Here is a 26,200-nt window from a genome sequence, read left to right on the forward strand (position 1 = left end):
GTCCATTATCCAAAGGAATTTCCAGATTCAATATCATCCCTATCAAAACTTCAATAGCATTTTTCACAGTAAAAGAACAACAAAAAAAAGAAAGAACAATTCAAAAATTCATAGGAAACCATGCAAGACCCTGAACAGCCAAAGAAATCTTGAGAAAGATGAACAAAGCTTGAAGCATCACATTTCCTGATTTCAAACTGTATTACAAAGTTATAATAATTAAAACAGTATGATCCTGGCATAAAAGCAGACATATGGACCAAACCTACAGAGTAGAGAGCTCATACATATAAAGTCAATCATACATACATAATGACGCATATAAAATACACTCATGCATATAAAATCAATCTTTGACAAGGCAAGTACACAATGTAGAAGACTCTCTTCAATACATAATATTGAAAAACCTAGATAGCTACATGAAAAATAATGTAATTGGATTGTTATACAAATTCTAACTCAAAATGGGTTAAAGACTTAAATGTAAGTCCTTAAATGTGAATCTAGAAAAAACAAAAATATTCTTGACATTAGTCCTCTTTTTCAAAAATTTTATTTTATTACTCTTGTAAAGACTTCTTATATAACATAAAAGTCACAGACAGCAAGAGGAAAAACAAGCAAATAGGATTAATTGCATGAAATTAAAAACTTCTGTAGGGCCAGGGATTTAGCTCAGTGGTTTTGGCGCCTGCTGCACAAGCACCAAGTCCCGAGTTCGATCCCCGGTACCAAAAAAAAGAACAACAAAAATAAATAAATAAATAAAATTAAAAAATAAAAATTTCTGTAGAGCAAAGGAAAGCATCCGGAAAATAAAAAGGCAACCTATAAAAATGGGAGAAAACAATTGATTTAAGAATAAGCAAAGCCATGTGTAGTGGCACATGCCTTAATCCTAGCACACTGGGTGGCAAGGATCACAAATTAGAGTCTACCTCAGTAACTTATTGAGATTCTGTCTCAAAATTTTTTTTAAAAATTAAGTGGTCTAAGGATATAGCTCAGTGTGAAGGCCCCAGATTCATTCACCAGTACAATACACACTTTTCAAAAAGTAACATACAAATGGCCAACAGATATATGAAAAATTGCTCAACATTACTAATCATGCTAGTGCACACCTGTAATCATTTACCTGTAATCATGATGGTGCACACCTATTATCCCAGCCTGTAATCTGGAGCTTGAGAGAGAAGGATCTCAAATTCCAGATCAGCCCGGACTATATAGGGAGAAATTGCTTTAAAAAATTACTAATCATCAGATATATGTAAATCCACAATATCTTCCCTGTTAGGATGGATATTATAAAAATGATGAGATATCATTTGTTAATGAGGGTATAAAGGAAAGATAACTTTTCTGTGCTACTGGTGCAGAATGTAAGTTGGTACATTCTGTTAAACTATCATATGATCCAGAAATCTCATGTATATAACCAAAAACTATGAAATCTGTATTCCAAAAGATATCTACACTTCTGTATCATTGCACCATTTTTCACAATAGTAAATATGTGGAACTAATTGATAAGTGATGGACCAGTGGATAAAGAATATATGATGAAGAGACATAAGATATACAATGGAATTTTATTCAACAATAAAAAAGAAGAAAATCCTGACAATTGCAGTGACCTGTATGAACCTGGAACAAATTATTCTAAGTGAAACAGGGCCAAATACAGAAGGAAAAACACTGTATGATCTTATGTATATGTGGAATCTAACAAAGTTGAATTCAAAGAAGCACAGGGAACAGTGTTTGTGAGATGGTTAGAGTGGAAGAAATGAGATGATTTGGTTTAGATCTAGAATGGCCCCCCAAAGGCTTGTGGTTCAGAGGTTGGGCTTTTGAAAGGTGATCGCATCATGGGGATTAATGCCATGGCAGGAGGTGTGATCTGGTCAGAAGAGTTGGTCACTGGAAGGGTTGGAAAGGTTACCTCCCTCCCTGGCTCTTCCTTTCACCCCCTGCTTCCTGGCCACCATGAGGTGAGCAATTTTCCTATAGACCATTCTACCATGCCTTTCTGCCTTGGAACCAGACCACTGTGGACTGAAGCCCATAAAAACCATGAGCCAGAATAAATCTGTCCCTTAAGTTGTATGAGAAGTTTCTCTTTGTCCTAGCAATGAGAAAGTGACTAAGATAGGAGATATTTGTCAAAGGCAATAAATTTTTCATCTGAATGATGAAAACATTCTGGGGATCTAATGTATAGCTTTGTGACTACAGTTAATCATACTTTATTGTTTACTTGACATCTGCTAAGAAAGTAGATCTTAAATGTCTTTAATATACATGGTAACTATCTGAGGAGATAGATACATTAATAAATTTTTTGAAGTAATCATCTAACAAAGTATAGGTATATAAAACATCACATTTTACACATTTAATAAGACTTTACCCAAAGCTGGAGAAATTATAGATTTTATATACTTATTTACAAATTGCTACCTCCCTTAAATAATCCCTGGTGTCACACAAAGCTGCAATCAAGGTGTTAGTGAGCCACTCAAACATCTCAGGGTTCATTGGAAGAGAACCTGTGTCCAAGTTCATTCACCTAGCTGACAAAGGATTCAGTTTCTTTCTGGCTATTTGTCAGAGGACTCCATCAGGTCTTTGGTATATGGGCCTCTTCATGAAGCAGATCATACTTAGAACATAGCAGTTGCTGTCCATAAGTGCAATCAGGTGACATAAAAACAGGAAATGAGAAAAATAAAAGCCAGTATGGTTTTGCATCCTAATCTCAAGAGAAATATCTCAATCTGTTTTGCCATATTGCACTGGCTGGAAGTAAGTCACTAGGTCCAGCACATGCTCAAATGATGGATCTACATGAGGGCTTGCATATAGGAAGAGAGGGTTTATTGGAAACAAGAGTTGCCCCCGATGGATACTTATTGTCAATCAGGACATTTGGCTCTAAGCACAATAAGATTGTGGAGATGTCGCTCTTCTTTCTGGTGTAATTCAAAACCCGTCACACTATCATGCTCTAGAAAAATGTTCTTACAGAAGAACTGTCATGTGGGTAGAAACTGCATCTGATTGTGTTTCTGCAGATTCCACCATGCTGTTTTAGGCCATCCCATCAGAAAGCCAATGTGATATCCTTTCACTAGGAGCATCCATTCAGCAACATCACATCAACATGCAGCCGGTCATTCTGTGTCCAAAATCAAACAATGTCCCTTGGCTCCTGATTTTTTCTCTTGTAAAATGCACTCATCTTGTTGTTGAATATATTCTTTAGGTCTGCTGTGTCCTTGCTCCTAAGTTGCAAACAGAGTCACATCACTTGATGGATGACGTGTGTTCTAATGAATGCATCTTTAAGCAATTAGGCAATCACTATGTAAGCATCAAAGCATTACTTACACAATAATATGGCTGCCACATCATTAGGCAATATAATCTTATGTAAACTTTGACAGACAATGGCCCATTGTTGACCAAATCATCATTATGCGACACAACTTAACGTGGTTTTTTGCCCCTCTTTTTCCTAGTTGATAAAGTGAGTTGTGTGGGAATAGTGATGATTTGAGATCTTCCATGTCCCATCCATGTGGCATTCCAGCTCAGAGGTCTTTAGGTGAGGAATTTAGAGACCAATTTGTCATGAGCTGTTATGAAGAAACTTAACTATAAACCCAATTAAATTGTGTGGATAATATTGGGCAGATCAAACCAGTAAATGAAGTTATATAGAGTTTGTTTTCATAGACAGATACTGGGTCTTAAGTGAAAATGGTCTGGCAGCAGCACACACATCATGAAAGTAATTTCGTAGCAAATATAAAGAGTTATATTTGCTATAATGTAAATATCTGGTCACTACCAAAGATGAGGGTGAGAGACAAGTGTAAAAAATATATTTATGCCTGTGCAACAAAATAATTCAGTCATGAGCTTTTGCCATTTCTTGCTTACTTGATGCTTGTCCTTGAAAGACACGGAGAGAAAGCTACTTTCTCATATTTCCTTTTAAGATTTGCCATTCAGAAATTTCTACAGTTACTTTTTTTTTTTTTTGAGGGGGGAGGAGAAACTGAATATTTAAACCAGGAGGGCTATTCTCACTTTTTCATAACTTTATTACTTCTAGAGCATTCAACTTCTACCTTTTATTCTAAGTTAATCTCATAGTTGATATTAGAGAAAAGTACATCTTTGGTTGTTTATGATACCATAAATAACTGCATATTTCTTTAGGATTTTTTTTTAGAAATCTCTTTAAGCTCTGGACACAGAGAAAATCTTGAGCAACAATGTTTCTTACATCTTAAGATTTTTTTTTTGGTACCGGGGATCCAACTCGGGATCTCGTGCTTGCGAGGCAGGTGGCAGAATCACTGAGAGCTAAATCTCCGGCCCCTTAGATTTGTTAAAGAAACTTGAGATGAAGTAAGGAGTCCAGCAGGGAAACTGGGTCCCCTGAGGCCATATCCAATAAAAGAATTGTTATTTGAAATAAGAAAAGGTCCAAGGGTTTGGGGATGGTGGAAGGGAAAGGGGAAAGGGAAGAAGGGAAAGAAAAAATTATGAGAAAAACAATGGAATCAAACTCTGTGTAAATAGGGAAGGGTGGAGGGGGTGAAGGGTGCACAGGTAATGGGAGAAAAAATATTTATATATTAACTATATATAGTTATATATATAGTTGCATAGTTGTATATATATATACACTTATGATAGTGTCTAGCTATGTATTCCAGGCTGGTCTCCAACTCATGGCGATCCTCCTGCCTCAGCCTCTTGAGTGCTGGGGATTATAGGAAGGTACCACCACACCCCATTGCCTTGAAACAGTATTGAAAGTTCATGTATGACAGTGGTCCTATAAGGTTGTATCACCTATTGCGTGTGGTAAGAACTCTGATAATTCTCATTGTAAATTCACTTCCACCTAAAAACATGTTTCTCACAACATATCCCCACTGTTAAGCAGCACAACTTTATTAATACACATGTTGCTATGCTATACAACCCATCTCATCTTACCTGCCTGGCTTTATCTCCTACTACAATGATCTTATCTCAAAACTCTGACAGTCTCTATCTGTGCATTCTGAAGTAGCATAATTATTCAATTCTGTTCCTAAATACTTCTTTTTGCTTGTTTTGGTTTGAGACAGGGTCTCCCTATGAGGTTCAGGCTGGCCTTAAACTCACAGCAATCCTTCTGCCTCAGCCTCCTGAGTGCTGGGATGACAGGAGTACACCACCACCCCAGCTTTTTCCTAACTACTCTTAGTAGTAGCCTTTTGTAACACCATGCATCCCCCTTTGTGTGGCTCTCATCCCCTCCCTGGAGCCTCCTCAACAGATTAACTCTAACAATAGTTCCTTGTTATTTAGACCTCTCCCCCTGGACCTGTATTCAGCTAAGGATGGGACTACGTCTCAATGATTTCTATCTTCCCACTAATCTAATGAACTGATATTCATCCTATATACAGTAGGTTCCCTAGAGGGGGAAAATGCCTGAGTGGATTGGAAGTTATCCAAATGTTGTTACACAAGACATGGATGAGGCCTGCTGGAGAGGCCACAGGCATTGAGCACAGAAAGACAGGCTTAGAGGGAATGAGAAGGGCCCTCCGGGGAGGCTGTGGAAGATACTGTCTATCCTGAGAACTCGGGGAACCCTGGCCCTACTATGGATAGTAACTATGGATAGTAACTCATTACATCTTTACTTACTATGGATGGTAACTCATTACATCTTTGGCCCTAACTGATGTGATAAAGGAACTGGGCACAGAGGGAGCCTCCAAGTGCAATTCTCAAGGCTTCTAATTAGAGAAACAGCCCTATTTGACTTGATGGAAAGAGAAAGTATCTCTTCCCTCTAGGCCCAACCTCCAGGGCAAACATCCTATTTTCTAACCCTAAGCAAGAACCAGTAAGTGATTACTATTTCTTCACTAATGAGTCCAGGAAAACTTTTGACCAAACCCTCGGGGGAATCAAGCACTTTGGCTCAGGGGTTTGTGCCACTGCTGCTGGACACAGAGCAAAAGCCTGCAAGTGCACAGGAAGGGTCCCAGGCTTTAGGAAGACACGTGGAAGCCCCTGACCAATCACCTGTCCACCATGCACTCTGAGCCCAGCTGACAGACATGAAATGAGCTAAGAGTCAAAGTAAGCCAACCGTCCTAGTGAGCTCCTAACACTCTTGTCCCAGTTCCCATCTTAGTAGGCTTTCCAGCCATCTCTACCTCTGCTCAAGGGAAATGACTGCCATCCAGAGGAGCTAGGAAGGATAGTCTGGATCTGCAAGCTCCTTGGGTGAGGTAAAGAAACTACTAAAAATTATGATCACAAACGTTAGCTAAGGTATTCGTCAAGACCCAAGGTCAAAATTTCTGTCTTTAGGAAGCAGACTGACAGATTCTCAAGATGTAACTGGATGGATTTACGCATCAGCTTTTATTCTCAAATCAGTAAAATAGCAGTGGATTAAAGACAGTGGCCCTCATGTTGCTTAAACTGAAGGATTTTCTTGGGTAAAAGATTAAGATCTTGGCCAGTTGTGTTGGGTCATGCCTGTAAATCTAACTAATTGGGAAGTTGAGGCAGAATGGCCTCAAGTTTGAAGCCAGCTTGGGTAACTCAGCAGACTGTCTAAATAAGTATAAAAGTATAAAAGTATGAATGAATGAAGGAAGGAAGGAATGAATTGGCCCAGGAAGTAACTCAGTGATATAGCACTTGCCTACTGTGACTGAGCTTCTGGATTCAGTCCCCAAATCCATAAAAACATGAAAGATTAAAATCTTGGAAATTAAACCAGATAGAAGGGAATGGATTTAGTGGTCTAAAAATACACACTCAACTGCCCTTGAAAACAAGAATATAAAAGCCTAAAGTCTACCCAGGTGTGGTGGTGCATACCTATAATCCCAGCACTTGAGAGGCTGAAGCAGGAGGATGGCCATGAGTCTGAGGCCAACCCTGGCTACACAGTAGCTCAAGGCCAGCCTGAAAAACATAGCAAAGCCTTGTCAGAAAGAGAGAGAGAGAGGAGGAGGAGGAGGAGGGAGGGAGGGAGGGAAGGAAGGTGAAAGGGGGAGGGGAGAGTAAGAAAAGGGCTAAGGATGCAGCCTGGCGGTACTGCACTTCTGGGCTCTATCCCCAGTGCAAGAAAAAAAAAAAAAAGAAGTATTCAAAAATATGTTAGGCCTCTACATTTAGGTAGCAGTTATCTGAAATCACAGATGACCAGGTTTAAGGGTTCTAGACAGCATCCAGCTTCTTAGCACTGGTAAATAAAGCAAACAGATACACAATGAAATATCCATAGCACCTTAACAAGTAATCAGTTTGTTTTTTTCTCCTATAATAGGAAGTCTGGAAGTAATGAATCCACAGTTAATGCAGATACTCCAAGAAGCCACAGGGGAGGCCAGAATCAGCAGACTTTGTGGCAGTGTCCTCCTCAGTCCGTGGCTTTCATCCTCACGGCCACAACAGGGACCTTGTAATACAGTACCAGGGATTGGGTCCTTGCAAGGTGAGACAGAGGGAAAAAGAGTAAAGAATACAATGTGGAGAAACATCCAGGTGGGGAGGACCCCTGTTCAAGAGCATTTTCTCAGACAGCCACACAGTGACCTCTAATTTGTCAGTATGACTGGTGGTATGTGATGTGGACAGCAGTCACTGCAAGAAAACCTGTGAGAGGTTTTGAAAAACAGCACACCTAATGACCCAACAGGACATGGGTTCTTCTGTTATGAAAGATGACAGTGGACACATGGAATCAACTAGAAGCGTATGCTACCCATGGCTGGAAGGCAGGCCACAAACACACCGGAGGGTCCAGGCAACAGAGATGTCATGCTTTGATCACAACACGTTCCATTCAGACAGCAATAACAGGTACTGAGAAACACCCACACTGCCCAGCACCTAACACAATCCTGAATAGGCTGTCGGTCACTTAAGTTACCCAAAACGAAATGAAGACATGTCAAGAATAAAGATCTAGTAAAAATATTATATACACATCTTTTGTGATGAGCCCTAAACATTACTGAGAGTAGCATAATGTTCAAAATAAAAGGAAAAATTATTGTGCTGGGGTCTGTTTTCATGATCAAAGACTGTGAACTCTGGAGAACACCATGGGGTTTCTCTCCCAGTGAGATCCAAACACACACAGGAGAGGGGATGGTGGCAGGGACCCTTTCCACACAGGGGTCACCAGCAGGCTATGTCTCACATTTCCCGAAAGAATTTGCTAATTTCAAGCTTTTAAAATGAATTTCTCCCAATAGGACTGCCCCAGAGAATCACAGAGACTGAAGGGTCACTGCAGTGCTAACTGAGGAGGAGCCGGGATCCTTCTGCACCTCAGGGAGACTGACATTTTAGGACACACGCCTCAGGATGACAGGCTCCTGTGGATGGCAGGAAATTCGGCAGCACCCTGATGTCCTGCTGGTACATGGCAGCACCTCTCCCCTGTTCTTCGCCCAAAACTGTCTCCTGCTGTTGCCAAGTCTCCCTTGGGTGGCAAAACTGCCCCCAGGTGAGAACCCTGCTGCAGACCAAGGCTCGGCAAAGCTGCTGTCGATAGCAAGTGTCTTAGGATTTAAGGGTCATATCTAGTACGTGCTTCCTCTTTGAAAATGGAATGGCTATGCTTAGCTCGAAAACAGTACAAAGTCAGGCAGGTGGACACGGCCTGCACCCTGCTTTTGTGGACTTCTCCACTTCACAGAGTTCTCTCTGGTGATTTCACTCATGAGGATCACAGGGAGACCAAAGAAAGGCTTCCCCAGAGGGCGCTCTGAGAGATTCTCTCTGGTGTGCCCAGAAGGAGAAAAGCACTCAAGTTATTCTGACAGCCAATGCCAAGCTGGGGTTTCTCTCCCCAAGTTCTCCCGTGTTTAAGAGCCTGATGTACCCAAAGGCGACTCCATGGCAGATACATATCCTCTTGCTCCGCGTCAGTTCCGAATAGATCTCCCACAAGAAGTAGCTCAGTTCCTATACTTTGCACAAGCTGGATTTCTAAATTCCATGTGCCCCTTGTTTTATTTTGTTTGAGACAAGATCTTGCTATGTAAACCAGGCTGGCCTCAAACTCACAGTCCTCCTGCTTCGGCCACCCGAGTGCTGGTGTCACAGGCGTTTGTCAGCACGTCCAGCTCCATGAAGCGTCCCACCTGTCTCTCGCCTCTGAAGCTTTCTTTGGGTCTGTGTGCTCACTGCAGCCTCCTCCACACGGAGGAGGTGAAGAGCTTCTCCCCGCGGTGGGTTTTCACGTGACTGCGCAGGGAGGAGTGGTCGCTGAAGGCCTTCCCACAGGCCAGGCACTCGTAGGGCTTCTCGCCCGTGTGGATCCGCCGGTGCACGTTGAGGTTGGAGCCGATGCTGAAGGCCTTGCCACAGTGGTCACACTCGTAGGGCTTCTCCCCCGTGTGGCTCCGCATGTGCGTCTTGAGCGTGGACTGGTTGCGGAAGGCCTTGCCGCACTGCCGGCACTCCACGCGCTTCTTCACCAGGTGCACGCTCATGTGCCTCCTGCGGGACAGGTAGTCGCCGAAGACCTTGCCGCAGGCCGCACACTCATAGCGCCGCTCCTGCGTGTGGATCTTCCGGTGCGCGGTGAGGTTGGAGCTGGCGCTGAAGGCCTTGCCGCACAGGTCGCAGGCGTAGGGCTTCTCGCCGGTGTGCGAGTTCATGTGGGTCTTCAGGATGGACTGGTTGCGGAAGGCCTTCCCGCACTGGCGGCACTCCACGGGCTTCCTCACCAGGTGAGTCCGCGTGTGCTTCCGGCGCGACACCAGGTCCCCGAAGGCCTTGCCGCACTCCTTGCAGGCGTAGGTCTTCTGCACGGCGTGGTTCTTCTTGTGCAGGTTGAAGTTGGACTTCCAGCGGAAGGCCTTGCCGCACAACGCGCAGGCGTAGGGCTTCTCCCCGGTGTGGTTGCGCACGTGCTCCTTCAGGTGCGAGGGGTGCTGGAAGGCCTTGCCGCAGTCCTGGCACTCGTAGGGCCGCTCCCCGGTGTGCGTGCGCTTGTGCGCTATCAGGTGGCAGCTCCGGCCGTAGGCCTTGCCGCACTCGTCGCACTTGTAGGGCCGCTCGCCGGTGTGCACCCGCGTGTGGATCTTCAGGGCCGACAGCGTGCGGAAGGCGCTGCCACACTGGCTGCAGTCGAAGGGCTTCTCCTTGAGGTGGGTCCGCGCGTGGCTCCGGAGGGCCGACGGGTCGTTGAAGGCCTTGCCGCAGTCCCGGCACGCGTAGGGCTTCTCCCCGGTGTGGATCCTCCGGTGCCGCGTGAGGGAGGCGCTGGTGGTGAAGGCTTTCTGGCACTGGTGGCACTCGTGCATCTTCCGCCCATCGTAGGCGGCCCCGCGCTGCGAGAGGGGCGCCCGGGCTTTGAAGGCCACGCCGTAGCTGTGGCGGGGAAAGGGCCTCTTGCCTGCTTGCCTTCCCAGCTGCTGCGAAAGGTGAGCACCCATGCTGAAGACGTCAAACAAGCGCTCATATTCGGCCGACTTCTCCCCAAGGCGAGCTCTGTCCTGTGCCTGAAACATAGAGCTGACTGGCATCCCCCGGGTTCTCTACAGTCTCCTCCCTCCCCGCCCTCTACAATGCTAGCAGCACAGCCCTGCGGCCAGAGACGCTATGATCTGCTCTTCCTGTCTCCTTTGAGGGCGACCAAAGAGAACACAGGAACGCTATACCATAAGGCTCCATGTGTGTTCCTTACAAAGTATTTTTGCATACAGTTTGCTCCATGTTTAAAACCAAAATGAAGCCAGGTGTGGTGACACATGCCTGTGAATCCCAGCTACTTGGGAAGCTGAGGCAGGAGGATACTAAGCTCTAGGCTAGCCTGGGAGACCTGGCAAAAACCCTCTGGCAAAATTTAAAAAAAAAAATAAGGGGAAGGGGTTGGGATATCGCTCAGGGGCAGAGCACTTGCCTAGTACATGCAAGGCCCTGGGTTCAATCCCTAGTACCACACACACACACACACACACACAACACCAAACTGAACACTAACACTGAGTGTCTAAGTTATGGAACAGAACTCTCAGGTGAAGAAGTCCCAGGCTAGGTTTACGATTTTGTCTCAATTGACAATACAGTTAGCCCGCAGTATCTTTGGTTTCTGTATCCAGATTCCAACCAACCATGACCTCAAAATATTTGAGGAAAAAAAATTACTGCATCATGTACTGAATGTGTACTTACTTTCTTCTTGTGATCATTCCCTATACAAAGAACTACTTACATATCATTTGTAATGTTATTATTTACAGGGAATCTAGAGCTAACTAAAAAGCCTATGGAAAGGTACATGTAGGTCCGATGTAGAAAACATGCCATTCTAAAGAAGGGACATGAGCATTTTCAGACATTAGCATCTGCCAGTGGAACTAACCTCTGCAGGTACCAAGGGACCATGGTACTCAAGAACAGTGGAAAACTACAAAATGCTTCCTCTCGGGGAGCCCATATGCCTCGTTCTCATGTGCTTTTCTTCGTTCTTTTTCTTTTTTTGGCAGTACTGGGTTCTGAACCTCCAGAAACTGAGCTACATCCCCAGCCCCTTTTATATTTTTATTCTCAAGTCACCCAGGCTGGGCTTGAACTCACAATACTCTGCCTCAGGCTCCCAGAGTGTTGGGATTCCAGGCCTGTGCCACCATGCCTGGTTGTGACACTGCTTTTCCAACTATAACTGGCCCAGTCTTCTGTAACATGGAAAATCTACAATTATTTTAAGGAAATCTTACCATGGTCACACCACCAGATGTTTCCTTCCCAAATATATCTTCCATGAGAATCGACCACTTGGTTTTAGATGGAGTTTCCCAATCTGAAACAAGTTGGAAAAATACTAACTTGCTGGAAAAAGAAAATGGCAGGATGATATGGACAGACAAAGGTAGGTATTTCTGCAGATACTAACCCTAAACAAAAGTAATGCAAAAGGGAAAAAATACATGAGAGCAAAATGATTGTTAACAAAGCTGTTGAGTGAGATAACTAGCAATCATGGGGGAAGATAAAATTTAAATCAATTCAGACTGACACTAATAAGAGTTTTGGGGTTTTGGGGTTTTTTTGAGACAGGGTCTATGTAGCCCAGGCTGGCCTCAAACTCATGGCAATACTCACTCCTGCCTCAGCTGGGATTACAGGCATGCACCACCACGCCAGGCTGATAACAAGAGTATTATCAGGAAGTTCTCATATAAAAGGATGGAACAAAGAGCCCAGGTGGAAACACAGTTCAAAGATAAAGGGGCATACAGACTGAAGGACTTGTGAGAAAATGGACAGCAGTAAGAGAGAGTGCATTTTCTAACATCCCTGGGTGCAGTTACCTAAAGTACCTCCCTGCTAAGATCTGGAGGTCATTTGTCTCTCAGGGGTTCACATGTTGGAGGCGTGGTCCTCAGTGTGGTGTGGTCTGGTGTGAGGGGATTAGGTCACTGGGGTGGTGCCCTCAGATGAGTCAATGCTGGTCTCCCCAAGTAGCCAGTCCTCACAAGAGTGGGCTGTTAATGAAGACAGGAAGACCAGCCCCTCCTTAGTCTCTGGCTTCTTGTCTCACCATGGGGTCTCTCCCTCTCGGATATGCTCACACCACGTTGACTTCTGTCATGCTCATTAAGTGAGAGAAGCTTCCTAGGACTCCATGATTGTGAACTAAATATACATAAGCCCTGTTCTTTCCACATTACCCAACCTCAGACATTTTGTCAGAGAAAAAGTAAATGGGCCAGAACACTCTCTCCACTCCAATCACTGGCTAGGGCTGAAGTCAGAAGCACTTCTATCTATCTGCCTGCTGCTCATTGTGTTGGTCAGCTTCCCATCGCTGTGACCAAATAGCAAAGGAAAACAACTGAAGGAGGAAAGGTTTATTCTGGATCACAATTTCTGATGTTTCAGTCATTGGTGAGCTGGCTCAATTGTTTTTAGGCCTGTGGTAAGGCAGAAACATCATGGTGGAAGAAAGCTGCCCACCTCCTGGCAGCCAGGAAGCAGAAAAAACCTGGAGTGGAAGGAGGTGGGGACAGAATATACCCTTGAAAGCCACTCCCTTGAAAGTGCCCTGCTTCATCCAATTAGGCTCCACATCTGAGTAGGCCCAGTTAGCTAATAAATTCATCAGTGGATTAATCTACTTGGTGAAGTTAGAGATGCCATGATCTAATCAGCTCTGAACACATGAGACTTCTGGGGGGACATTTTTAGATGTGAACTGTAACATTCGCTCACCTGGACAAGCCCCTTGCTGAGTCCCCCTCTCCTCCATCCTGGGCTCCTCTTCTTGCTCCAAGTGAGAGATGAGGCTGGGTTTTCCAACCTGATACCCTACTCACGGGGAAAGACACATGTTGAGGGAGGACCGTGCAGAGGACAACCCCTTCCATTAGTCTGGGGTCAACATTTTGGTCTTCGGGGTTCTGAAGATAGACAAGTTTGACTTTTTGTTTGAGCAGCAAAATGATGGTTTCACATTTCTAAAGAACACAGTAAAAAGTCTTTCATAAGAAACAAAACCTCGAAAGCCCATGCATTTTTACCCTCCAAATGAATGGGGATTTTTTTTTTTTGGGGGGTGGTGATGGTGCTGGGGGTGAAACCCAGGGCCTTGCACACCCTAGGCAAGTCCCCCACCACTGAGCCACATCCCAGCCCGAGAATGAGATTCTTTATCTCAGAAACCTGTGCCTAAGTTCAAACTCACTGAGAACCACCAAGGTCAATGTGATGAGTAGCTCTCAACACCCCCAGGCAACATTAGGAAGGTGGGCCCATCTCTACCTGTTCTCACCAATGTCACAAACCCCTGACTACTTAGACCAAAATAGCTGATTCCGGTCGAGCAACTGGAGACCTGAGGCCAGGCTTACCCAGGGAGGTCAGGTTGCTGTAGTTCTCCAGCATCACGTCTCTGTACAGTTTCCGCTGAGAGGGATCCAGGAGGGGCCACTCCTTCTCAGTGAAGTCCACAGCCACGTCCTGGAAAGTCACAGATTCCTGAAATACCACACAAATTTGGGGTCAGGGACAACCCAGTCTCCTGGTGTTCACAGGAAGGTGGTGTGAGACACTTGATGCAGGCTGTCCAGGGGGTGTATGTGGGTCTCAGCAGCTACTCCAGATGTCCCCGGACAACCCTTTCTCCCTAGGGGGTGGCCAGGCCCCATCCCCTCACTTCAAATGCCATTGGACAAGGTACCAAGTCCTGCTCTACTCTAGCCTCATCTGAGAGCATCAGCTTTATTTTCCTGTCTCCAGGGAGGAACATGGGGGGACCTGAACAAGCACAGGAGAGACACCTGGTGCATAAATACTTCCTCTGACCTCCCGGATGGCAGGACAGCTGTGCAGTACTCCTTGGTTCCCTTCTGGGCCCTGGATGAAGATCTGGGAAAATTCCAACCTGTGTCACTAGGGGCCTTCTAGGAAGTGAATGCACCAACCACTCTAGGGCCCTGAGATCCCACGTACCTGATTAGAATCTCTGGCTCCTGGGAGAGGCTCCAGACCATGCCACACAAACAGGTTTAAGTCCTGGGAACAGGAATGGTGAGTTGAAGAAAGAGGGAATTCTGACTCTTGGAGACAGGCAGGGTCCTGGGTGGACACAGCTAGAGAAGAAGAGCCATGAGAAACAGTTGCCCCCCCACCGACTGTGAGTGTGCACATCCCCAAACAACACACACACAGAGACACACGTTAATCAATACCAGAGCAAGGAGCCAGGCATGGTGGCCCATGCTCGTGATCCCAGCACTTAGGAGGCTGAGGCAAGAGAACTGCCAAGAATTCAAGGGTGGACTGGACTACATAGCAAGATCCTGTCTCAATCAACCAATCAATCAATCAATCAAATAAACCAGAGCAGCCCAGCTCTACTCAAAAGACGAAAAAGGAGGTAGCCTATATCCCAACAAGAAGCAATACACAGGTTGAGTATCCTTTACCAAAAATAGGACCACAAGTACTTTGGATTTCAGATCCTTTCGGGTTTGGGAATATTTGCACAGATATAAAGAGCTATCTTAGGACGGGGCCCAGTCGAAACACAAAATTCATTCATGTTTCACAGCTGTCTTACACACCTGATGGTGATGATACAGGGTATTCTCAATGTGCTGAGTTCGGATCACAACCCTCCTAAGAAGTCAAGGGTTAAATCTCCCCAACTGTGGTGTCAGATTTTGGATTTGGGGGTTAGGGTTGCTCAATCTGTGTCCAGTTTTAATTCCCGAGTGAAGAAACTGAAGTCTGGAGGGCCCACCCTCAAATTCATCAAAGTAAGAAATAAAACGAGGTTGCCCGCCATCCCTCTGCTCACCTACCTGCTAAGTTAGCTCTCCCTGAACCAGGCATCCGGTGCTCCTGGCACTCTGCAGCTCACCTGGCCTGCCACGGCAGCCGCCCTGTGGCTGCACGGCTCCTTTCATGGGACAAACCACAGGCACCACATCCACTCAGTTTCTAGGAACAAGAACTTAAAGACTCACCACAGGTGGGAGACAGCCCAGGAGCTGCCATCCTGGGAGGACGACGTCAGCCAGGCACCAGGTGACCCAGGAAGCTACTGTCCTGCTCTCACGGGCCTCTCCGAGCTGGCGCCTGTGATAGATGAAATGGGACCAGGGACATCAAAGGCTCTCCTGCTGAGGGCAATTCTGTTTGGTCTGGGGCAGTTCTTCTTCTAAGTAGCAAGACCTGTGACCTGGCCATCATCTCATTTAGCTAAAACCTCTAAGTCCTGAGGCAGAAAGTCCCTGACTAGCCTCAAACAAAATCCAGACTTACTCTCCACAAGTCATGTGTCACTAGGCACAACTCTGTTAACTCCTCCACTCGTAAAGCACACTGACCCCCGGCCTCAAGAGCTTCCTCTCACCTTCAAGGCTGCCACTGCAGAGGATGGCTCTATCCACAAGGATGGTCCATCTGGGGCCATAAGTTCTAGTCCTCAGACTGTGACCCACACTCCACACCACCAAACACAGCCAGGGGCACAGCCTAGACCTCATCACAACTGGAATCAGCCTCACTCCCAGACAATGACTGGGAAATCTGTTCCCCCCGGCTGAGGGTATGGCTCAGTGGTTGTGTACTTTCCCAGCACATGTGAAACCCTTGGGATGGATGGATGGATGGATGGATGGGTGGATGGATGCAAGGGTAATGGAGGGTGGGTGAGTGAGTGGGTGGGTGGATGGATGGGTGGGCAGATAGGAGTGAGGAAGAAAGAGAGAGAAATCTATTCTCTGGACAAAGAGCTTTCTCCTCCCATTACTTCCCCCACTTAAGAGAGAACTCTAGGCTATGCTTCTGCCATCTTGCTAACAGACACCTCCTCTTCCCACTGCTCCTGCTTTCCAGCTAAGTTGACTCTGTCACTTCTACCATGTATCTGGGGAGGGGGAGAGAGATGAAGGGAAGGGGAAATAAAAAGAAATCACGTGTTATAGTTATGTACCAACTTCCCCACGATGAATATGACCCTTATATATTGCAAACATGGACTAATAAAAATAAAAATTTGAAAGCAAATTATTTGTCTAAGTTAATCTTTCAGCTTATTGAAACTCCTAACCAAGGAAAAGCCCAGCCCTGGATGATTCATTCCAACCCTCTGCAACCAAGCAGCACACAACCAGTTAGTCACACCAGTGGCACAGAACCTCAATGGTGCTAAAGTGGACCAAGCAAAGCCATCAGGTCCAGTGTCCTGGAGACAGGCTCACTATTGCAGAGAGGTAAGTTAATTAGATATCTTGTAGGCAGTTAGACAGGGCCAGCCCATGAGGAGCCAACATGGAGGATGGTCAAAAAGCCAACATGGAGGACAGTGGAGATACATTCACTGAAGGCCAAAATCGTAAAAGAAGAGAAACTACCACATCCATTTAGGATGAATAGCAGTAATTGATATTCTTTTTTTTTTGGTACCGGGGATCGAACTCGGGACCTTGCGCTTGGGAGGCAGGCGCCCGGAACCACTGAGCTAAATCCCTGGCCCTAGTAATTGATATTCTAAATAGATACCAAGGTCTTAACCCAGCCTTTCCAGGAAATATCCCTGACCCCCACCCTTACTGAAAATCCTTATATGCTTTCTACATGTGACTTGCTCCCCCATTTAATCACTATTACCTGAGTGACTGTACTTGTAGTCTTATTGGTTGGTCATGGTTTTGTGCCACCTTATGCCCTTTATAAATTTCCATTGGGTCTTACAGTTTTGTCCCACTTCGTACCTGCCTCACCACATGGCTCTGCTGTATAAAACATCTTTGAAACGTGGGGTGAGCGGGCAACCCACTTTCAGGTCCCCCTTCTGTCTCTCTTAGGCAGAAGCTTTCTTTCTCCCAATAAATTTTTCCTACTCTTAACCTCCGCTGTTCCTAGAATTCATTCTTCCATTTTAGAGAACACGAACTCACGTTTCGGATATCTAGTAGGTTTGGAATTTACATCTCTTCCCTGTATCACCAGTTTCTGAATTAAAAACTTTTCTTACCATTACCTTGACTTTCAACAAGTAATTTCAATTTCACATTTTACTCTACCATAAACAAAACAAAAAAACACACCTTGACTAACTGGATAATCATCAAAAAACATTTGGCCTTACAATAGCATATATCAACTACCCAGAAATAAATGAAGTAGCCAGGTTTGGTGGCACATGCCTGTCATTGAAGCTACTTGGGAGGCTAAGGAAGGAGGACTGCAAGTTCAAGACCAGTCTGACCAACTCTGCAAGACAGTGTCTCAAATATTTTTTTAAAAATTGAAAAGGGGCCGGGGGAGTAGTTCAATATTCCCTGGACTCAAACTATGGAACAGAGGAAGGACAGAAGGGAGAGTAGAGGAGGAGGAAGAGAAGAAAAGAAGTGCAAAACCTTGACAATAAAAACTACAACATACTACTGAATCAAAGTAAAGACCAAAAACAATGGGAAGGTGTACGTATCATTTTCATGGACTTCAAGATTCAGTATTATTAAGTTACTCATTGCCTCCAATTTCATTTGCAGATAAAACAGTCTCCACCAAAAGCCAAATAGGTATTTTTTTTAAACTGACAACCTAAACCTAAAGTCTATGTTTAAAATCTAAATCTAAAATCTGTTTTAAAAAAAGAAACTTTAAACAATTTTTTTTTCAAAAATGCTGAGGATATAGCTCAGTGGTAGAGCACCTGGCTAACATGAACCAGGCCCTAGGTTAAATCACGAGCACTGAAAAAAAATTGAAAAAGAGAAACTTACAAACTTTGACTCCATTCTTACTATGGGCACAAGATCTATTGGTTCATTTGTTTTCAGACAGGCTCTCACTATGTCGCTCAGGCTGGACTTGAACTCACTGTGTAGTCCAGCCTGGCTTTGAACTTGAGGTGATTCTCCTGCCTCAGCCTCCTGAGTGCTGAGATGACAGTCGTATGCTACCACACCCAGCTGTATAATCTATTCTGAATTTCTAAAAACCTCAAGTCAAAAATTAGTATTTACAGAAAATATTTTCATTACCTTGATTTACACAGTTATCTGTCTACACTCAAATCACACACACACACACACACACACAATCATAGCCAGGTGCAGTGCTGTATGCCTGTAGTCCCAACTACTGGGGAAGCTAAGACAGGAGTTCAAGGTCAGCAAGTAAAAAAAGAAAAGCAGACAGACAGAAAGGTGAGAGATTAGGGTCTCAAAGTTATACTAGCACCTCCACATTCACAAGTGCATTCTTCTCAACAGCCAAGAGGTGGAAACAACCCAAATCCACCAAGAGAAGGATAGAAGATAAAATGCAATGTATGCATGTGATGGAAGGTTACTTAGCCTTAAAAGGAATGAAATTCTGAAACATGCTACAGTGTGCATGAACTCTGAAGATATGAAGCTATTATGCCACCTAAAATAAGCAAGACACAAAAGAGTAGGTATTTTATGACTCCACTTACATGAGTTCCTAGTGTGGTCAGATTCATAGAAAGTTGAAGGGTTTGTCAAGGGCTGTAAAGAGAGGAAAAGGGGGTTAATGTGGAATGGTGGGAAGTTCTGAAGATACATAGTAGCAATGGCAACAAAAGGTGAAAGTACTTAATGCCACTTCACTGTGTCCCTCCCCACCAGGGATCGAACTCAGGACCTTGCACTTTGGAGGCAGGTGTGGCACCACTGAGCTAAATCCCAGGCCCCTTGTGAGTTTTGTTATCTAAATTTTACTACATTTTTTTTTTCCCTTGAGACAAGGTCTTGCTATGTACTTCAGGCTGGCCTTGAACTCAGTATGTAGCTCAGGCTGGCCTTAAAATGTGCAGATCCTCCTGACTCAGCCTCACCAACGCTAGGATTATAGGAGTGTGCCCCACCACCCCTGGCTTACCATATTTTTTAAACATGTTTTTTAAAAAAGCAGTCAAGATTCTGAGTTCACATAGTTTATTCTTCAAATGGTTTATTTTACCATTTCATCATTTTTATTTTGCTTTATTGATCTCTGGTTTCAATTTCATCAACTGATATTGAATTCTGAAACTAGTGATATCTGATTTGATATGACAAATCAGATTGTGACTGATTTTTTTCATGACACATCATCACTGATCAGCATGAGGCCATCCTTTATATTTACTTCACATATATTAATGGAGCTGCACGCATACTGTTATTTATATCCAGATGTCCCCCAAGAGCCTCCTGTGCCCATCAGGGGGCTTTGGAAGGAGACTGGATGACAGGGCTCACAGCCGAATGTGCTATTAGGAGGCAGGGTCTGATCAAGAGGGGGTCAGCAGGGGCACAGCCTGGGAGGCTTTATCTCCCCACCAGCTCCTTCCTTTCCTCTCTGCTTCTTGGACTTCCAGAATGCAATTTTATAGCTTTCCAACTTGAAAATAAAGGAAACAAGCTATTTAAATTATATGCACACTTGTTAACTTGTGAGTTATCAAACATGTTTCCTACAAATATGAAGACATCAAGTGTAATTTGAAAATGCAAAAAAAAAAAATCACAAGTGAATTAGAAAAATTAAAAGCGCTCTAGAAGCTGAGTACCGCAGTGCACACCCCAGCACTCCGGGAGGCTGAAGAAGGAAGGTCACAAGCTTGGGCCCAGCCTTGGGAACTTAAGTGACTTAGCATTAACCTGTCTCAAAAATAAAAACAAGACTGGGGACGTGGCTCAGTTCAAAGGTCCGGAGTTCAATCCCCAGTACAGCAAGAAAGAAAAAAACCCTCCAAAGGACAATTTATGAAACCACCAGTGCAGTAAGGGGTCAGTGGTCATAGAATTCCTCTCGGTCACTTGTATGGGGGACAAATGACACTGGCTCTGGAGGAATCCAGACCCCATACCACATGAAGCAGGAGGCACTCTTGCATCTCTTTGAACCCCAAAAATAAACCAAAACAACAGGCACCATCAGTACCATCAGAACTGAGGAAACCAGCTCAGTATTTAAGTAACTTGCCAGAGAGTAACACAACAAATGGCAGGGGAGGAAGTGGGCTCCAATGTTTTTATTTTGGCTTGGTTTTTTTATTGTATTTTTTGGTTTTGAGACAGGGTCTCACTATATAGCTCAAGCTGGCCTTGAACTCATGGAGATCCTTCTGCCTCAGCCTCCTAAGTGCTTGCATTACAGGCATGTGCCACCACGCCCAGCTCCAACTTTTTTTTTTAAGGACTCCACCTTCTTTAACTTCGAAGCCCAAGTTCATTCTTTCACTGAGGCAGTGGGAGTAGAGGTTTCTTTGATCAGTATCACCAGAATGAGAAGTGAGACTGAAACAGAATCAAATCACAATACTGTCACAATCCACTGCTAGAATACAGTGGACTCGTGGCAAACATCAGTTCCTTTCCCTTTCCCCTTATTCAGTGGGAAGAAACACACAAATGCTGACCACCACTCACTGATCTCGCAGAACCAGCAGTTACGTCCCCAGCTGAGATCAGGTGCTGCCACCTTATGGACACTAAGAGGCACTGCGGGCCTAGGGAAGACGGGTCAGTTCCTATCAGTTTCAAGGGGTTCTTAAACTAAAAGCTTTTTCCCAGTCAGTGTCCTTGGCATCCAACTCAATCAGGGATGACAGGTCTGTTCCCAGTGGCTCACCGTCACCACTCTCAGTCCCACTCATAAGTCTCATGTGTCACACCTCCCGTCTTTCCTTGCCAACAACGATCCCAACACTACCATGCCAACACGCGCAGCGCTAACATGGGGACCACGGGGCCACTGCTTTAACCTTCCCAGCTGCCTAGTCAGGATCAGCACCGCCCTGGGTTAAGTCATGGGTCACAGGTTATAGGTTGTGAGCCCCACTCACCCGACTCTAGAGCCACAGGTTACCCGTGTCACCTCTATAGCCCCCGTTCATGAACTCCTTGACACTAACTTTTGTTTGAGCCAATTTTGCTAACATAAGCTAGGCTCCCTGGAGATTATCCCTGCCTCAGCTTCACAAGTGCTAGGATTACAGGCATGTTCCACCAAGCCAGGTGATACCAATTCTTATTTTTGGTTTTTTGAGACAGGGTCTCATTACGTAGCCCTGGCTGGACCTGAACTCTCAGCGATCCTCTCTGCCTCAGCCTCCTGAGTCCTGGGATTACAAACCTGCGTCGCTAGCCCTGGCCCCAGTTCCTCTTTCAAGACTCCTCTTGTTCCTGATCCTTACCATTCTGCCTGCCCAAGGGTCATGATTGCCCTGGGAGTGTCTCTACTCCACCTGCACACATCCACACCCTGAAATCTAGCACCTATGAGTGCTAGCACCCTGGTTTCATGACACTTCCATGAAGGCTGGCTCCTGCCTGCCCCAGCCCCAGGTGACCAATCACACTGAAAGCCCAGAGCTCTCTCCACTGGGGTCCCTGCTCAAGTAGGTTCAGTTATCTGGATATTGAAGATTTCATGACTGGATTATGGGATTCTGTTCTCATTGAACTTTCACTCTTACTACAATTTACATCATATTCAAGCCAGACACGGTGATGCATCCCTGTAATCCCAGCATCTGCGGAGGCTGCTGAGGCAGGAGGATTCCCAAGAGTTCAGGGCCAGCCTGGACTACAGAACGAGACTCTGTCTCAAAAAAAAAAAAAAGAAAAGAAAAAAGAGGCTAGGTAGCAGGCCATGGTAGTACACACCTGTAATCCCAGCACTCAGGAAGCTGAGACAGGAGGATCACTGGGAGTTCGAGGCCAGCCTGGAATACATAGCAAGACCCTGTCTTAAACGAATGAGTGAATGAATGAATGAGTATTGATGCATGTCTGTAATTCCAGAACTGAGAAGCTGAGGTAGGAGGATTGCAAGTTCAAGCCCAACACTGACAAATCAGCATCTCAGTGAGAAACTGTCTTGAATAAAAAATAAAATTTAAAAATAAAAAAATTAGAAGGGGTGGAGATGTACTTCAGCATGAAGGCCCTGGGTTCCACTGCTGGTAAAAGGGCTGAGGATTTAGCTCAGCAAGGGGCCCTGGGTTCAATACTGACCCACAGGTCACGCCAGCTTCTCAGGCACTTTGCCATGAACGCCCAAATCTCCCACCCCATCACCACTGAGCCCCTAACTGACCAACCTCTCCTCTTCCTGTAGTCCTCCCGAGCTCCCATCCCCACCTCATGGTGCTCCCCGCAATCAGCCAGGCAGCTGTGACAGTGCAGGCGACAGGCTGGGGTTGCTTCTCCATGATGGAGCCGCCAGAAGCCCTCGTGGGCATTCCCCAGATGTCCAAGGGTCTGGTTCTTTGTGCATTCAGGTTTAGCCCCCGGGGAAGGGATGTCACCATCTTCTCCCTCACCCTGTCTAGTGGTATTACTCAGACCAGAATGCCCAGTAAAGGCTGAAGAAGAAGAGAAGAGAAGAGGAGGAAGAAGAAAAACCAGGATGCCATGTGGCTTCAAAGGCAAGGAAACAGTAGCTTTAAAACACCCCAAAAGGCACCAGACAAATGGTTTTTCCAGGTACTGCTCCATTTTGAGAAACAAACACTTGTATTCTTAAGCTGATTACTCTAGATCTTAGAAAAAAAAAAAACAGGTTCCCCATCCTGTTTTATGAAGGTGGCATAAACCTGCAAAAGAAATCTTCACTCAAGTACAGACCCAAAGTCTCCAAAGTAATAGCAAACTGAAGCCAAAAATGACAAAACAGTAAGTATCCTTTCCAAACAAGGTATTTAACAACACAAATTTAATGTAACAGGAGGAAATCCATGGTTTAATTCCACCATACTCTGGAATAAAATAAAAACAATTTCTTTTTACATTATATTATTTTTTCATTCATTCAATACACAAGCAATACTGAATTCCTATCAAAAGTCAGGCAGGGTGAGGGATTTGGCTCAGTGGCACCATGCCTGCATTGCAAGCACAAGGTCCTGAGTTTGATTCCACATACCAAAAACAAAATAAAACAAGTCAGGCATCATACAAGGTGCCTGAAATTAATTAAATAACATATGGAAGTAGACAGTGAAAAAAATTCATTTGTTAAAAGCCTGCAGCAATTTACAAGAAAAACTTTTAAACTAGGAAAAAGGAGCTTCCTAATAGAAATTATCTTAGACAGAAAAACTTGCAGCAAATTCAAAAGTTAATTCTCTTTAAAGTTAGGAAGGAAACCGAAATGCCTAGGGTCTGCTCTTTAAGCTCTCAATGATCATGTAAGCCCCAGCCTGCCCAGCAAAGAAAGAAAATTGAAAATAAGGACAGTTCAATGAAAAACAAATATATTTATTTATTTTACAGATGATGAAACTATCTCTGAAAAGCATCCAGAAGATAATACAAAAATTAAGAAGATTAAGGACTTTCTTTTTTGGAACAAGGTCTTCGTATGCAGCGTAGGCTTCCTCCTGCCTCAGCCTCCTGAATTACAAGCATATGCCACCATGTCCACCTCAAGAATTAAGTACTAAAGAGAGCATGCTCAATCCAAATTCAAAAGATAAATCAGTAAGAAAATGTGATTAAAAGCACCAAAGGACAAAATTCCTAGGGGGAAGAAAAAGGGGATATAAAAAAATAAGATGTGTCATATAAATGAACCAATACCTACAAAGCAAGTAATCATTATGTATCACAAATGTGTGCTGATAAAAAAATTCCTAGAAATAAATATAACAAAAAAATACCTTAAATCTTTTTGGCTGGTACCTATAAAATTTTACTGAAAGGAAATATACCAGGTATAAATAAAAATATAATTTAATTAATGGTTGGGCCGGGGATTTAGCCCAGTGGTTTCACCACCTGCTACACAAGCCCAAGGACCAGAGTTCGATCCCCGGTACCAAAAAAAATAAAATAAAATTCGTAATTTAATTAATGGTAAAACTCACTGGCATAAAAATTTCAATATTCTCAGATGAAATTACTTCAACATTTAGGTCCATTCATAAATCACTACCAAACAAAAAAATTTAAAAATATAAATAAATAAATAAATAAATAAATCACTACCAAAATTAAGGAACAAGTTTTGGGAAAAACATATTAAGCAGTAAAATCCACTCAAAAATCATGGGAGAGAAGAGGGTGCAGTGTAAGAGCACATAGCCTTTTCAGGTTTAAAATTGTCCTTCTTTGTCTAATTCGTGGATTTATCATTGTTCTTTTTAACTTCGAATCTGTGAGGCCACACTTTTGTTTTTATATGTATCTCTTACTTTCCAGTTAAAAATTACCTGAAAAATTGCAAGTAGGAAATCCCGAGTTCGATCCCCGGTAACAAAAAAAAAAAAAAAGTACCTGAAAAGGACCAGGGATTTAGCTCAGTGGCACCGTGCCTGCCTCACAAGCGCAAAGTCCTGAGTTCCATCCCTGGTACACAAAAAAAAAAAAATCTGAAAGAAAAAGAATAAGCAGCCCAAAGTAAGACACCAAAACATTAGTATCCATACTATTATTGAATTATCTCTCCAGTTAAATGAAAATGTTAACTACTGGGCATGGCGGTGGACACCTGCGATTCCAGCACTCGAGACTGAGATTGGAGGACCAGCGAGTTCGATGGCATCCTGGACCACACTGGGAGTTCAAGGACGGCCTGACTGCATAGCTACACCCTGTCTCAAAAATTGAAAATTTAAAACTTTATGGGCCTGGGGTTTAGCTCAGTGGTTTCGTCACCTGCTATGCAAGCGCAATGACCCGAGTTCAATCCCCGGTAACAAAAAAAAAAAAAAAAAAAGAATTAAAACTTTAAAACTTGACACAATGTCAACGTGAATTTTAAATCTTAGTTTTTTAAAGTCGACTTTTAAATCTTTTTATTAAAAAGAGAAAAAGCTGGGCGTGGTGGCGCACCCCTGTCATCCCTGCAACTCGGGAGGCAGAGGCAGGATAGCAGCGAGTTCACATAATGAGTTAAGACCAGCCTGAACTACACAGCGAAAGCCTGCCTCAAAAAAATCAAAATTAGCAATAAATAAGATAAATCTTATAGACTGACACCAGAATGTCAACTAAAATTAACAAAAGAAGTGCACCAAAGATTTAACTTAAAACTATAAAAAGTTCAGAGTACATGTTAAGCAAAAGAAAACCAGAGCCATAATAATAGTGTGTTACAAGACAAAACTCAAGCGGGTACAGAAGGAAAGTGGCGCGCCCTCGCTCTGCCCAACTCCTGCCGCCCCTTGCCCGCAATCTGCACAACTCAGCCGGGCTTTTCCGACCGGAACCCAAGGACTTTTCTCACCAAACGCAAGAGCTGAATTTCAGTTCTCGCGTGAAGAGCATTTCACACAGCTGGTCGTGGAATCTAACACGTACTCTCGCCCTGACCCCCTGGCTTCCGACCTCCTCACTTCTAACCCCTTACGCCGGCTTCAGGGCCCTCTGGAGTCCTCAGGGACCCTGGGTGTAAAGGATTAAGAGAGGAAAGCGGGGCTTACAGGACAGGGATACAACCGAGGGAGCGGAGGTCTCGGAAGCTGCGGCTGAAGGACGATAGAGTCATATGGAAGCCCCATATGCTGCGGGGAAGTGGAAGGCCCCCACCAGGTAGAAGGGAGGCGCGGTAGACCTCTCCTTTGCCCATGTGTCTCACTCAAGTCGCCTCCGGAGAGTAATGGCTTCCGCTTCACTTCCGCCTTCTAAATCTCGTAAGATCTCATTGGACGGCTCTAACT

General features: G+C 44.4%; 1 protein-coding gene across 2 annotated transcripts; it reads right to left on the minus strand.

The window, feature by feature from the left end:
• Nucleotides 1–537: 537 nt before the first annotated feature.
• Nucleotides 538–26,177, minus strand: Znf317 (zinc finger protein 317). 2 transcript variants are annotated; one of them, XM_021245159.2, is made up of 8 exons: nucleotides 25,964–26,159; nucleotides 19,004–19,055; nucleotides 15,537–15,648; nucleotides 14,518–14,657; nucleotides 13,917–14,043; nucleotides 13,279–13,374; nucleotides 11,784–11,866; nucleotides 538–10,565 (listed from the first exon to the last, which is right to left on the minus strand). In XM_021245159.2, the coding sequence occupies exons 3-8, from the start codon at nucleotides 15,565–15,567 to the stop codon at nucleotides 9,240–9,242; spliced, it is 1,803 nt and encodes a 600-aa protein (XP_021100818.1). In that variant the 5' UTR covers nucleotides 15,568–15,648; nucleotides 19,004–19,055; nucleotides 25,964–26,159; the 3' UTR covers nucleotides 538–9,239. The 2 variants fall into 2 exon arrangements, with proteins under 2 accessions (XP_021100818.1, XP_012921360.1); XM_013065906.3 differs by lacking the exon at nucleotides 19,004–19,055 and having other exon boundaries at nucleotides 14,518–14,580; nucleotides 25,964–26,177.
• Nucleotides 26,178–26,200: the final 23 nt, after the last annotated feature.

The sequence above is a fragment of the Heterocephalus glaber genome, unplaced genomic scaffold (genome assembly GCF_053883595.1).
Source record: "Heterocephalus glaber isolate CG9 unplaced genomic scaffold, H.glaber_assembly_v1.0 deba00001761, whole genome shotgun sequence".
NCBI lineage: Eukaryota > Metazoa > Chordata > Mammalia > Rodentia > Bathyergidae > Heterocephalus > Heterocephalus glaber.